The following is a 15,311-nucleotide window of genomic DNA, read 5'->3' as shown; positions in this document are numbered from 1 at the left end:
GTAGACATTATTGTTTGACTAATTAAAAATCAGTAATAATGCGTTCTTCTTTTTTTTTTTTAACCTTTATTAAAAGCCTGCTATGTGTCAGGCACTGTTCAAGGCATACTTGAGAAGATATGGTTCCTGTCGTCAAGGAAATCGTGGTTTCAACTCCTGGCTCCGGAAAGTCAGCAGCTCACAGACGTTAGGTTGATCAACGATGCAGGAGGAGCTCTTCTCCCTGCCTGCGATTCCCTGGGCTCCAAGCTTCTTTCCTTCCCGGTAGGCAAAAGCATTAGTCCAGAGCAGGAAGTAACTCCCGCTCCAGCCGGCAGGTGGCGGCCTGCAGCCGACGACGCCTAAGCGTGACGTAGGCTCAAGGCTCCACTTGGGGGCGCTCTCGTCTGACTAGGCGGGCCGTCCTTCCCCGGCAGAACCAACGGGCTGAATCCTGGTTTCTTCAGGTTTCATTATCTGCGCGCACCAGAAGCTTTCCGGCTTCCGTGTGGGCGCCGGCGGTTAGCTGGGCCGGGGCGGGGGAATCCTCTTTGGCGGGGCGCTTGAGAGAAAAAGCAACCCCCGCGAGCGGACGTTTCCTGCGGGCGTCTCCGCCCCCCTGCCGGTCAATTCCCGGAGCTCGGGCCTCACCCGGGCCGCGCGCCGGGCGTCCAGGGCAGGCGGGGGCGATAGTACAGATGGAGACGCAACTGCAGAGCATTTTTGAGGATGTGGTGGTGAGTGGAGTCGCCGGGGATGCGGGGCGGTGGCTGCAGAGGGGAGACCCCGGGAGCCCGACCCCCCCGACCCCTCTCCTACCTTTCCTTTGTTGTAACACCTTGTGTGCCTGCCGGGGTTTAGCGAGTCCCAAAATGCTGTCAAATTCAAAGTCTCCTTTCAAGTCCAAGCGCCCTTCGTGACAGGCCAGGCCGGAAGTGATATTTTGTGCGGGTCGGCGGTTGAGGTGGCTTGTCCTGTGTTATTACCTTGTAATATTTTCCTCAGGGAGGTCCCAGTTTTGTTTTGTTTTTTCTTTTCTTTTGTTTTTTCTTTTCTGTTTTTTCTGTTTTTAACATCGCTTTTTGTTTTTGTTTTTTACAGAAAACGGAAATTATAGAAGAGGCTTTTCCTGGGTGAGTTATCTGTGCGTGGCAGGTTTTTGTAAGCGTGTCTTTGTAAGATTTTCCTAAGCTTTGTCTTGGAGGTATCTAAGGTCCATGAGATTCTGGTTATGTGGAATGACCCTTTTGGAACTAGTAGCAAATAATGTGATTTTTGTTTTTTAGAATGTTTATGGACACCCCTGAAGATGAAAAAACAAAACTAATTAGTTGTCTGGGGGCCTTCAGACAGTTCTGGGGTGGTCTTTCTCAGGTGAGTACTGCATTGTTACCACATTCAGCTGATGGGTTTTGACGCCTGCCTTTTTACATTATTTTGATGTTGCTGTTAGGGTCCTTCCGGAAAGGGAGGCGGAGAAATGTCCTCATTTGTTGTTTGTATATTCTGGTTTCCATTTGTTTCAATTTGCATTCTTTTTTTTTTTTTTTAGAAGATTTCTTTTTTTTTTTTTTTAAGATTTTATTTATTGATTGATTTATTTGACAGACAGAGATCACAAGTAGGCAGAGAGACAGGGAAAGAGAGAGAGAGGAGGAAGCAGGCTCCCTGCTAAGCAGAGAGCCTGAAGTGGGGCTTGATCCCAGGACCCTGGAGTCATGACCTGAGCCAAAGGCAGAGGCTTTAAACCACTGAGCCACCCAGGCACCCCTAGAAGATTTTTTTTTAAAGATTTTATTTATTTATTTGACAGAGAGAGAGATCACAAGTAGGCAGAGAGGCAGGCGGAGAGAGAGGAAGAAGCAGGCTCCCTGCTGAGCAGAGAGCCTGATATGGAGCTCGATCCCAGGACCCTGAGATCATGACCTGAGCTGAAGGCAGAGGCTTAACCCACTGAGCTACCCAGGCGTCCCCTCAGTTTGCATTCTTCCAGTGGAGAACTGGTAGTAAGAATTCAAACTGATGACAGCACAGTGTGAGGTGTCTTTAAAATAATCTCCATGTTACCTTACATAAAACCATTTTCGTCCTATTCTGATTTATTTGGTGCATGTGAGAACAGCTCTGGTAGGGATTGTAAGAGATATAAATTACATTAATTTACTCAACCAAGTAACTAGCTAAAGCATTGATACAAAGATACTTTGGTTAAAGATACTATAGTAAAGAAAGATGCTACAATAAGGATACTATAATAAAGATACAAATGTATTCTTTTTTTAAGATTTTATTTATTTGTCAGAGAGAGAGAGTGTGTGTATGCACAAGTGGGGGGAAAGGCAGGCAGAAGGAGAAGCAGACTCCCCACTGAGCAAGGAGCCAGATTGGGACTCGATCGCAGGACCCTTTGATCATGACCTGAGCCAAAGGCAGACACAACTGAGTGAGCCACCCAGGCGTCTCTACAGAGATATTCTAACAAAAATGAGGAAAGGAGCAATAAAACTTAGTAACAAAGAACAGTCACCAGAAAATGTATACATGAAAAAGACAAAATGTATGATCCTTAAAGAGCTGGTGTTCAGTAGTGTTTTATCTTTTCATGGTGTATTTTTGGTAGGAAAATGAGAACTGTTTGCATTTGAGCCTCTGGTGGTAAGACTTGCTACGCAAACATGGCTCACATCATGGCATACGTTCATTTTTTTAAAATCTTGTTTTAATTATCTTCTAATGGGTAATCTTTTTGTATGACTCCAGATGCAAAAGGTACCAAAAGGAGAACCCAATGTATAATCTACCTTCCATCTCCCTTAGCTTAATTACTGCTCTTTTTCATATCACCAGCCAGTATCCCCAGTTTGTTGCCTTCTGGAAATATTTTACACATATAGGATTCCATTTTTATAGAACATTCATATAATGTGTTCACTGTTCATTAGCACCTTTTCCCTCCTGCTATTCACTTCTGAAAGTAATTCTACATCAGTCCTTTGAAAGTTACTTCTGCCTTCTTTTTTACAGCAACAGAATCTGTTATGTGGCTGCACCTTCCTTTATTTAACCAGTCCCCTACTGACTGACACAGGTTATTTCTTAACTTCTCCACTCTCAACAATAATATAATGAACAATATTATGCACAAGTCATTGAATAAATTCCTGGAAGTAGTATTGCTAGGTTAGAGGGTATGTCTATTTATAATTTTTATAGAAATTGCCTAATAGCTTTCCATGAAAGTCTTAGCAGTTTATACTCCTCTAGCAGTAACTAAGGGTATCTGTTCCCTAGGGTCTCACAGTAGGGTATTCCTGAAATTTTTGATGTTTGCCAATCTAAAACAGAAATTATAACTCTTAAGTTATTTTGCATTTCTTTGGTGTTGAACATCTTTTCAACGTATTTTAATTTTTTTATAATCCATTGAACATTTTATGAATTAAGGATGGCCCTTATTTTCAGGAAGTTTGTATTCTAATGGGGGAGCCAGGAAGAAAATAGCTATTTCTAAATCAGCAATGTACATTCAACAATAGCAGTGTGTCTGAGAGACAGTGGTAGTGCAGACCAAGGGGACATGTAGGTTCTTCTTGAGGGCATCCTAGAAGTAAGACTGATATGGGGACTATATTTTGGTATCAGATTTAAAGCTATACAGGTCTAGAAATTTAAAATGTCATTGGATTCACAATTGGGCTCTTAGGGATTAGATTCACGTAATTCTCATAAGGCTTATATACTCATAGTGGATTTTTTCCCCCCACTGACACATCCTTGTTAGAGTTTTCTGTTGACCATGGGTATGTTAATAAAATCTTACTCCTTTTGGAGGTCCATGTAATAAAAATGGTGGGAGTTTATAGAACTGTATGATTTTATGCTTAATATAACTGAAATACTAAATCTGAATTTTTCCACTTTTAAAAATTGTTTCCCCCTTTAATGTTTATAGTGGAGTATTTAATTCGTAGTCTTGATACACTCCCAGACGTAGTATTAGGTATTTGTCAGTTTTAAAATGTCGCTTTAGATCTAAAGTGTAATCATTTTCTAATTTTCCAGGAATCTCATGAACAGTGCATCCAGTGGATTGTTAAATTTATTCATGGCCAGCATAGTCCTAAAAGAATTTCTTTTCTTTATGACTGCTTAGCAATGGCAGTGGAGACTGGTCTTCTTCCACCCAGGTATGTTTAATGCCAGATATGAGCAATCCAAAGAATTTTTTTTTTTAATTAATGTTTGGAAATTGGTCTATATTGTTGTTATAAAAGGATGAAGGAATGAAGAAGGAAGTTAGGCTCAACAAATAATCCTTCATAAAACCTTAGGTTTTAGTTTCTAGGATGTAGTATTCCTAGAATTGTATACTTAAAGGCTCAACACCAGGCAGGCTTTGCCTTTCAGTCCAAGGGCTAGGATTACTTAACATTTTATTAACATTCATGGTTATGGTGGTTGACTGAGCTCAGTAGGCAATTTTATCTCAGGGTCTTGTGATTGCACTCCGATCGTGGTTACAGCTGTAGTTAGGACAAAGGTTTCCCCATTCATATATCTGGTGGTTGATGCGTGACTGTCTTCTGGGCCTTAGCTGGGCCTATCAGCTGGAACCTACATAGGCCCTGTCCATGTGACCTGGACTTCTTCACAGCATGATGGTGTCAAAACCAAGCTTTCAAAAGAAGGCCAAGCAGATGTTGCATTATCTTGTCTTGGGGGTTGTAAGTATCCCTTTTGCCATTATCTTAGGCCTGCCCATGTTTAAGGGAAGAGAACGTAGATACTTCTCCCACTTCTTCATGGGAGGAGTATCATTACCACCCTTCAGAAGAACATGTGGGATTGAAAATCTTGTTGCAGCCATCCTGGAAAAATATAATCTACCACAAACTGATAGATGGTAAACATTTAATCAATAGCATTTGGTAAATTTCTTTCTAGTAAAAATATAACACAATATTACTTAGTTATGTTTTGTGTTCTATCTTTCACACTAATAAAAAATGTAATATACTATGTATGTAATTTTTTAAAAGTATTATTGAATAGTTATATACCTTTCTGAAGAACATTATGACAGATATAATATCCAGAGTACACAGACCTTGGCTATTGGAGAACTTGGCAAAATTGTGTCTTGTAACTGGAATGGATATTCTTATTTTCTAGGATGGTTTGTGAATCCCTGATAAACTCCGACACACTTGAATGGGAAAGAACACAACTTTGGGCCTTAACATTTAAACTGGTTCGGAAAATAATTGGGGGAGTGGATTATAAGGTATTTTTTCCTTATTATAAAAAGTAATCACTTTCAGACATGAATAATTTTTTCAGTGTGTATCTTAATTTCTTATGTAGTAGTATCTTATCTTATGCAGTAGTATCTTAATTTCTGATGAGAGAAATGAAATGGAAGTGTCTACAAAATCTGGTTTTTGTTGTATTTCCTAAATTAATTTAGGAAACAAATTTCCTAAACAAATTTCCTAAATTTGTTATATTTCCTAAATTATTTTGTTGTATTTCCTAAAGGGATTTAAAATTGCTGTGTTTCCCACAGCTTATCTGCTTTCCTCCCAATAGTCTTTAAAATGCAGATGGCTAATATATTGTTATGATGAGTAGAGAAGTCACCAGGCAAACTCTGGGCCCCTTCATCCCACAGATTGAGAATGTGGTGGCCTGTTGCAAATGAAAGAGCACAGAGCAGGGGTGTGTGGAACTGTGAAGTGTTGTGGGCATCAACTGATAAAGGGAGAAAGTCCTGCTTCACTTCTGCTTTGACCTCCTTTGAAGACATATCCTTCAGCACTTCTCTTGAGCCAAACTAACAGCATAGCATATACTCTCTGTGTATCTTAATACAACTCAGCATCGTCCTTGCTGCAGAACCATTCTCCTTCTTTCAAATCACTTTTGTTGCTGTCCTTTTTGAAATAATTGCCAATGCCTGACCCAGTGCTTTATGTCTGTATTTTCTCTAGTTTAAATGACTTAACTGGTAATTACTGATTTGAATCATGATTTAATACAAAATTTAATCTAAGAAGTTGTTTGTTTTGTTTTGTTTTGTTTCTTCCCCCACCTAGTTTCCTTAGCAGGTTAACATGAAGTTTTTACCTTCTTATTTGTATGGTGCTTTATAATTGTTTCTAATTTCTGTCATGTCTATGTTTTGTCTATCTTTTTTACAAGATTGATCACACAGCTTATACTCAATAAATGCATGTTGAATGAAATTTCTTCTCCATGTATCAGATTCTTCTCTGAAGTAATGTAACTGATAATAGATCAGCAGAAATGACCATTTAACAGAATAGCTTTATTGGATAAGTTTGAGTGATTAGGTATGTGATGAATGAGAAGGGGGAATGAAGTTAGAATATGACAAAGGGAGTGAGCAGAAGGAATCACCTGCCAGAAAGTTTAACATTAAGGCCCATGTCTGATATTTTCAAATTCTGTTCAGATTATTTCTGCCTCTCAGCCCAATTTAAGCGTTTTGGACCATTGTAACAATGGAAACTCTTGTAATGTGAGGGTCCAGAAAGCAGAGTGTGGCAAGATTAATTTTTATTTGTAAGGGACTTTCTTTGTTCATTCATATTGTTAGACATTCTTTAGAATTCTATTTTGGAACATGACTCGTCTTTTGGGCTAATGTTAGGGACTTGAGTGTTAGCTTTGATTGAAAATGTGATCTGGGAGGTAACTTTTTTCCTGAGCATGTAAGTGTTGAAACCTTTAGGTGTTTTAACTAGGACCGGGGCACTACTTAACTGTGGGTTTTTTTCTTGTTACAGGGGGTTCGGGATCTCTTAAAAGTGATTTTGGAGAAAATCTTGACAATTCCCAATACAGTGAGCTCAGCCGTTGTACAGCAGCTTCTAGCAGCAAGAGAGGTAATTTAGATATGTCTGCAATTCATTGATCATAACCTTAAAAGAGTCTAGTTTTATATAGTTTTGTGCCTTTAAAATGTAGTTTGTGGACTGTTTGTGGACTGTGGTAGTTTGTGGACTATTCCATTTGGGAACTTCTACAAAAATCACTTGTAGTTTTAAAGATGCTGTTTTGCTTATATTATATTTCAGAAAAAAATTTTTAACTTTTGATTAAGTCATGGTTTTTAATTGAGAAAATAACAATATAGACATTCAAATATTTTTAGCTGCTGTAAGGCTTTAGCCTATAGACTGCTTAAAAGATCTTTGTGTTTTATAACGGATATTGCAAGAATTACTACTTTGGTCTGTTGCTTTTCTGTTAGAATCTATCAACATTTAAAGCAATGTTACTTAGTAACGTCCATTTCATTGTTCATTAATCTCCATTTTTAGAGAGTCTTCACATATAAATGGACTCTTTGTGCTACAGATTAAGCCCAGTAAATCCATGAAATAATATATTTGCTTTTAATATCTTTGTTGTTGTCACTGTTGCGTTTAAAGATCTTATATGTGGAACTAACCAGGAAGAATAACATTGCTCTTTTATATTTCTTAGGTTATAGCATACATCTTAGAAAGAAATGCCTGTTTATTGCCAGCCTACTTTGCGGTCACAGAGATTAGGAAACTATATCCTGAGGGAAAACTTCCACACTGGGTAAATACGATATTTTCCAAGTTTTTTTGGTAGAAGTTCTAATAAAAAATAGCTATATTAATCTTATTTTTGTGTGCCTATCTTTAAAATGGTCACTTTTATCCTGAGATAAAATGTACTTTTTTATCATTATAATGTGTTCCTTTTATTTCTCTGCTATCCTGTTGAAACAGTTTATTGTCTTTTTGTTTTTTTCTTTTTTGTAAGATCTATTTCTTAGAATGTGCCTGGGGTGGGGGGGACAAAGGGAATGGGGGAGAGAAAATCTCAAGCAGACTTCCTATTGAGCATAGAGCCTGACCGAGGGCTTGATCTCGCAGCACTGAGATCATGACCTGAGTCAAAATCAAGAGTTGGATGCTTAACCAGTGGAGCCACCCAAGAACCCCACGACAGTTTCTGTATCATGTGTGAAAATATGCCAGCTTCATGAAATATCACAGGATGTGGTGGTATTATTTGGCTTAATTTAGGAACAGATGAACTGGGAAGGAATTGTTTGAAAGAAAGTAAAAGAGGACTGACTTTTGAGTAATTTTTACATGCCAGGTATTATATTAGATTTTTACATGCTGTCTCATTTTACATAAATGATGGTTATATTAAAAACAGTCTTGATTTTATTTTTATATTTACATGTTTTTTGTTTTATTTTTAGTTACTTGGAAACCTGGTATCAGACTTTGTGGATACCTTCAGGCCCACAGCAAGGATAAACTCTATTTGTGGTAGGATTATAATTTAAGATATACAAAATAGGACCTGAACTATTCAGCATTGGCAGATGGTATCTTACACATATTTTGGTGGTTTGTCATTTTGGTAATTTGTAGAAGCTTAAATAATAGCCATTTACTTGTTTTCAGGTACTTTGTTTGCATAGTATAGGGAGGGGAAAAGCAACTATCTTGCCTGAGTCTAAGCTTCAGATAGAATCATTCTAGAAGATACATTTCCTGGTGATTAGAGGGAATTTTTAATAGAGCTAGTAAAGCACCATGGAATATCCAGGCAACTAGAAGTCTCAACTGACCATTCCTCTGTGGCCATAGTACACAAGACTATCAGGCTGTTTAAGTTCATTCCAATTCACACTTTTGCTCTGTACTTCATTTATTTTCTTTTTCATTTTTCCATGTTTTGTTTCATTCTCAGAATTTGCTTTTAAGAACAAGCATGTGATTTGGCAATTTATGCAGTGCCCACTACTGTGTGGGTATATAGACCATTATTTAGTCAGTGACCAAATTTTGAACACTTCTTGTGAGTTGGGTGCTATTTTAGATTGGAAATGCAGAAATAAAACAAGCTGACTCTAGACAAATAATTTTCAGACTTCTGGCTTTTGTGACTGAACTGAGTGGATATTGATATCATTTAATGAATTCTGGAAGCGATGCAGGTTTGAGAAGGATGATGAGTTCAGTTTTAAGATCTGTTAAGCTTGAAGTACCTGGGAGACAGCCAAGTGACAGTATTCATTAGGCAGTTGGGTATATGAGTTGATGGTCATATGCTACATCTAAGCCTCTAGGAACATCATGCATAAAGTCAATTATGTTGACCCTAGACTAGAGATCTGCAAACTTTTTTTTATAAATGGTGATCTAGCAAATATTTTAGGCTTTGTGAGGTATACCATCTGTTGCAACTATTCAGCTCTGCCATTAGAGTGGGAAAGCATCAGTGTCCCAATAAGACTTTACAGAAATAGGTGGCAAACTGCATGTGGCCCATGGATTATACTTTGCTCATCTTTATCCTATATGCTTGGACAAATGCCAACATTTTTGAGTTTTGAAGGCCTGTAAATTGGTCTCCAACCATCTGGACTTAAAATAATCAAAGAAAATTCCCCAAATTTATATCTAATTACAACCTTTTTAAAACCAGTACCTGATTCAGAATAGGTATTTATTAAATATTCATAGAGTGAATGAAGGACTAGGCATTTGTGTTTACATTTACTTTAAAACATTTTCTGTAATACATACAGGCCGCTGCAGCCTTCTGCCAGTTGTAAATAACTCGGGAGCCATTTGTAATTCATGGAAATTGGATCCTGCAACTCTTCGTTTTCCTTTGAAGGGCCTTTTGCCATATGATAAGGTATGTTGATAAACATAATGGAACTTTGGTCCATCTAACAGTCTTCATCCTGAATTATATGATGTGTTGTGCTAAATTGTCTCTTCACAGAATGAAGAAGTATATATTTAATGAAAAATAGTTTATGGTTTATCATGTGACTCTCATGTCCACGTATACCCTGTGGTTTGTAATATTGGATGTTTATGCTCCAGTTTGTCCCGACAAAGCACTTAGATTAAGAAAACTGAATCTTTATAATGGAAACCTTTTTATTTTGCCTTTGCAAAGTGAGGACCAAAAATGAATTTGCACTTTTCTTAAAATTTGAAGAGTGTGTCTCTCCTTTGTTAGATTTTTTAAAAATTTTTTTAAGTTTTTAAAAAATTTCAGTAGTATCTATGCCCAGCTTGGGGCTCGAACTCAAGACCTCAAGATCAGGAGTCACATGCTCTTCTGACTGATCCAGCCAGGTGCCCCTACCTGTGTTAGATTTTTTGAAGGGAGGTTGGAGAACACAAAAGTGGAGTAGAATATTCTCAAGAGAAAAAAATCTACAAGTATTGATAAAATGAAGCATGAAATAAAGCCACAATGAAGTTTGATATATTCATTATAGTATCTTGGGAGTTGAAATGGTTACAGAGCAGGGTATGAGGAGGACTAGAGATTTTTCATGTAAGTGTTTTGTGTCAAAAATGATGTACAGAGTGATTAGGAAACTAGTCCAGAAGTGAGGGAAATAGCAAAACTAAGGTCACAATCCTGGACTCTTGGCATATTAGTTGGCAAAACTTAGGAATGTGAAAAAGTGGTAAACTAAATGGAATTTGCAATTATCATGATAGGAATAATACTGAAAACAGATCAATTCATTATGCACTTACTGTATACCAGCCACTGTTGTAAGAACTTTTTTCAGTAGCCCTTATTCTCAACTATCATCTTAGTATCTCCACTATACAGATGATGAAACAGAGACACTGAGCAGGGTAGTAACTTGACTAAGGCCCTATGTTTACAAAATGGTAGAATCAGGATTTGAACTCAAACAGTCTGATTCCAGGATCAACACTCTTAATTAACCCCTGTACTGTAAGTCAGTTGTCCTCTCCAAATTTGGAAGTAGTGTTTGTTTTTTTACACTTGTATGAAAATGATTGGAAACTACCTCCATTCCTTTTTGGTTAGATTTCTGAGCAGAAAATCCTTTCCTTACAGTGATGCTTAAGACTCTTCTGTGACAGTAACTAAAGTCTTTCTAAATCGAGCCTCTATATGAACTTGGACAAGTCCCTTCACCTCAGTTATATCTCCTATCAATTGAGGGGTGGGATCAGATTAACTGTAAGCACTAAAATCCTATGATTTTTTTCCACTAGATACTGCCTACTGTGTGAAGGTAACAGGTGCCTTTAGCAGATTTTTTTTATCCCAATTTCAAATTATTTGAATTAACATTTACTTTGATCTTGAAGCAATAATTTTTTTTATTTTCTTTAAAGGATCTGTTTGAACCACAGACTGCTTTGTTGAGATATGTATTGGAGCAGCCTTATTCCAGGGATATGGTCTGCAATATGCTAGGTTTAAATAAGCAGGTACTGTACTATGCTGGAAACCAAGTAAATTCTGCATAGAATCTGCACTATTCTATTCTCTTTTCTTTGCTAGAGCTAACTGAGCAAAACAGTTAAGAACTATTCGGTGATTTTTTTTTAATATATGGTTTTTTAAACGATGTATTGTTCCTATCATTTATATATTGCTTTAAAAATGTTTAAATTAAAAAGAAGATATTTTAAAAGTTGGTTTATTTTGCATTGCTTTTTTTTCTATAAGGCCAGTTTCAAGTATACCTTTTGCCAGAGAAACCTACACATGACTTAACCATAATTTTTTGATTTTTTTTTTTTGTTGTTGTTGTTGTTTGGGTGCCTATTTTTATAACCCTTGGTATCTTCAGCGTGGCCTGACTGCTGATTTTTTTCCCCCCTTTTTGGTATATGTTTATTTTTGGTGGTTTAACATGTGGGAGGGTTTGTGCTGACTCTGGGTTCCTTGAGGCTGGCCTCATAGTCACTGTTTTGTCTTTTCTTTTTTTCTTCCTTTATTTTTGTTCTGTCCTGTCTTGTCCTGCCCATCCTCCAATGCTCTAGACCTTGAACATTGCTCAGGTATGTTCACAACCTTACTGTTGTATTGTGACTAACGATACGCTGGCCGCTTTGTAGCCACTGATTCCATTTAGAAAATACATGTATGGTCGGGGCTTGAAATTGGCAGGACCATGCTGAGACCAAGGCCACTAAAATGAATTTCTTCTTGGGATATGAGAGTTGTTTTTGGTGGATTGTTTTTGGTTTTGGTTTTTGGTGTTTGTTTTTTTATATTCTTTTTTTTTTCTTTTTTCTTTTTTCTTTTTTCTTTTTTTTTTTAACAAAGAGACAACACCTGGCACACAATAACGCCTGTCACTTTTTGATGGGTTGTTTTTCCTTCCCACTCCATTTTACTTTTTTTTTTTTTTTTTAATACTTTAGGGCCAAAGCTCGCCTTGTGGAATTTTCAGAGATGGAAAGATGGATGGTGGCCTTTATCTTTCCAGATTATTAAAACATAAATAAATAACATCTATAAAAGTACTTATGTTGCTTTGCCTTAAAACAAAAACAAATTAAAAACAAAACAAAGAGGAAAAACTTTAATAGAGATACGTTATTTTAAAAGTTGGAGTGGTAAACTTTATACAGGGAAGGGTTTTTTGGAAACATGGGGATTGACTAAGAAATGTCACACTCTTAGGTGACCCCACACCTGCTTGACAAACACCCTTCTTTGTCAGTCTTTGCCAGAAGTGTCCTCCTCCTAGAGTGGGCTCCTTGCAACTGAAGCTCACCTGTAGTGGGAGAAAAACACTGTGGCCAAACTTTATAAACCAAACTCTTATACGGTCCCAAGTCTGTTCCAGGACTTTTCACCTTTGAGATTTTAAACAAAATAGTGGTTCCAATTATTTTTGTTAAAAATTTTTGAGCCCAACATATTAAAATAGACCAGCTTTTTGATTTTAAAAAGACGTTCTTGTCTAGGTTATATAAAATAGCGTTACTGTTTGCAATACTATAGTGAAGGTTGTGCCAGTGCTTCCATTTATAAAGCCCTATTTTTAAGGACATATAGCTTGGCCATAAAACTTGCTCAGTGTTGAAACTTTGCATGCCAAACCTCACCCTAGTAGCAGTATCTCTTTTATTATTTTAAGTTTTTTCTTCTGACAAATTTACCAAGTTTCCTTGTTTCGACAAGCCTATGTACATGTGAAACTGAAACTGCTTCACACTACAGTATCTGACAGTTACTTCATATAACCTGTCAATTTAACATCTTAAATACCAAGTCATTAATTCTGATCAACTTTCACTTGAGTTAGAGGTAAGTATTTAGTCAACTTTGAAAGAATGCTTCATGCTATGTCTTAAAACTAATTTTTGCAATGAACTTTAAGTCATACTTGACTCAATTTTTCTTACAGTTTGGTGGATAAATGTACCCGTGGTCATTCAAGCTGCGAGTACCTTCCCCCAGATATCCTTAGTTATCATTAGCTTTTTTCACTTGGGATGCAGCTCTTCTTAAAGTAGAAATTGACAAAACAATTCATAGAAGAGTATTTCTGATTTGATTATTTTAGTAACAAGTTTCAACCTAAAAAAAGTTTATGACTAAGACATAAATCCATAAAAAATAAAGTTTATAATGGAAATGCTGACAGAACATTATAAGTATTGGTCCCACTGTAAACATTGTCAAAAGCTCACAATTCATCAGTAATTGTTTTGGTAGAAAACTCTGTAGTGAATGGACTTGTAGATGAAAGATATATGCTGAATTGACTTGATATTTTATTTTTACCACCTAGAAAGTAGAGTAGAAAATGAGAATACAAAGTATAAATATATGATTAAAAATAAACAAGTTATCTTATCACATCTTTTATCATTACAGAACTATATCCTGCACTATACTTTCTTGTCCTTTCTCTAGCAATGCAATAATTTACTTAAAGCTTGAAACCTTTTAAGAGCTGTCCATATTGCATTTTCCAGTAGGAATTGGGCTATATTTTAACCTAAAGTCGGTCACATTCATAAAGTCATAAATAGCCCAGTTCTGTGACCATCAAGGTGGAGTGTTCACAGTGGAAGAATCCTGTTTTGTGTCTTTACACAACTTTGTGTTCTTTCTGCCAAATAAGAACATTACAAAACAGATATGCTCCTCAAGCTCTTCTGTGGTGGTGTGTAAACTCTGGCTACCCTGAGACAGTAAAGTACTAGACTAATCACTCAGTTATTTTTGAAAGGCACCATTGAAAGTGGTATTAACTGGCATAGGGTTCCAATTCTAATTGGCAGAGAATATGATAAATGGCATACAAAGGGATTTCTCTTCCCAACTTGTCCTGAATAGGTGTTGCTCTAAAATTGATTTCTAGCACTGAAATAATGATTTGAAATTAACTTAAGCCCACCTAACTACAATATGTTAAAGTTTTACCACAAAAGCAGTACCAGAACTATTAAATCAAAATTGTCAGGGCCACTTAATATGGGATATGGTTATTTAGACTGAAAAGCATTACCATTTGTTGTTTGGAATAGTGGTGGGAAAGAATCAGGGTCATGAGTAGAGGTTAATGCTAGTGTCTTAGTTAATGCCTTGTGCCTCATTTTCAGCTTTTACCAAAGCTAAAAAGTAAGTTTCCAATGCAGTTTGAGCTATTATGCAGAAATTAAATTGTTAAAATATTGAACTTGGGTTCTTATTGTTTAAACAGGTTTTAACTAAATTTGCATATAGATATGATGTAAACTAGCTAGTTTCTTACATGCCTGTCGCCTTGAAGACTTAAATTTACAAAAGCTTCAGAAAGCACATGGTAAATAGCCATAGACAAAGCATCCAGTGGCCTACCAAATTACCATAGCCTAGTGATTGATACTTAATCTTCATTAGATTATTAAACTGCTTTACAAATTTTCATTTGTTCCACTTTGTAAAATAATCTACATGGTGGAGAATATTAATTTTAATGTACTTATTTATTAGTGAAGTAAACTAAAGCTAAACTTATCCTCAAGTAGTTAACACAGATCATTTTATATTTCAGCGGGGTTTTTTCTTTTTTTTCTTTTTATTTTTGGTACTAATAAAATTGGCGAATAAACAAAGGAGCTAAGCTATCCCAAAACTCAGTTTGAGAAATATCCTTAGCTTTAACCAAAACACCTGGGAAACATAGAGTTAATCCTGATAGATGTTCTGCCACACTCAGACACCAGGGCATTGGATGCCATAGAGATTCCGGACTCATGTAATTCTTAACAGAAAATTTAGAGGTAATTTAAGTCGTGGTATGTATTGAAAGATCATCAGCTTTAACTGTAAATTTCCCAGTTCTTACCTTGTCAAAATCGTAATATTTTTGGTTTTCCTCTTTAAATCATTAACTGTATGACTATTACAACACGGTTAAAGATATCTAGGTAAACATTTAGTTTTTTAAAATAAATAACTAATACTAAAAAGGAAAATTCCAAAACGACTCAGGTGCTAAAAACCAATTT

General features: G+C 36.5%; 1 protein-coding gene across 3 annotated transcripts in view; it reads left to right on the top strand.

The window, feature by feature from the left end:
* The first annotated feature begins 614 nt into the window (after nt 1-614).
* Nucleotides 615-15,311, top strand: part of LOC111147509 (mediator complex subunit 23) — a 42,520-nt gene continuing 27,823 nt past the window's right edge. Inside the window, exons 1-11 of one of the 3 annotated variants that reach the window (XM_022503531.1) lie at nt 625-716; nt 1,081-1,112; nt 1,266-1,353; nt 4,042-4,166; nt 5,152-5,263; nt 6,789-6,887; nt 7,492-7,593; nt 8,252-8,321; nt 9,590-9,702; nt 11,187-11,282; nt 11,841-11,858. In XM_022503531.1, the coding sequence (XP_022359239.1) occupies nt 678-716; nt 1,081-1,112; nt 1,266-1,353; nt 4,042-4,166; nt 5,152-5,263; nt 6,789-6,887; nt 7,492-7,593; nt 8,252-8,321; nt 9,590-9,702; nt 11,187-11,282; nt 11,841-11,858 (894 nt within the window). In that variant the 5' untranslated portion in view covers nt 625-677. Of the gene's footprint in view, nt 717-1,080; nt 1,113-1,265; nt 1,354-4,041; nt 4,167-5,151; nt 5,264-6,788; nt 6,888-7,491; nt 7,594-8,251; nt 8,322-9,589; nt 9,703-11,186; nt 11,283-11,840; nt 11,859-15,311 lie in introns of all 3 variants that reach the window. The other 2 variants (XM_022503530.1, XM_022503532.1) reach the window with 2 other exon arrangements.

The sequence above is a fragment of the Enhydra lutris genome, unplaced genomic scaffold, assembly GCF_002288905.1.
Source record: "Enhydra lutris kenyoni isolate GAN:26980312 unplaced genomic scaffold, ASM228890v2 scaffoldscaffold17, whole genome shotgun sequence".
Taxonomy (NCBI): domain Eukaryota; kingdom Metazoa; phylum Chordata; class Mammalia; order Carnivora; family Mustelidae; genus Enhydra; species Enhydra lutris.
This window is presented reverse-complemented; position numbering and strand designations above follow the sequence as displayed.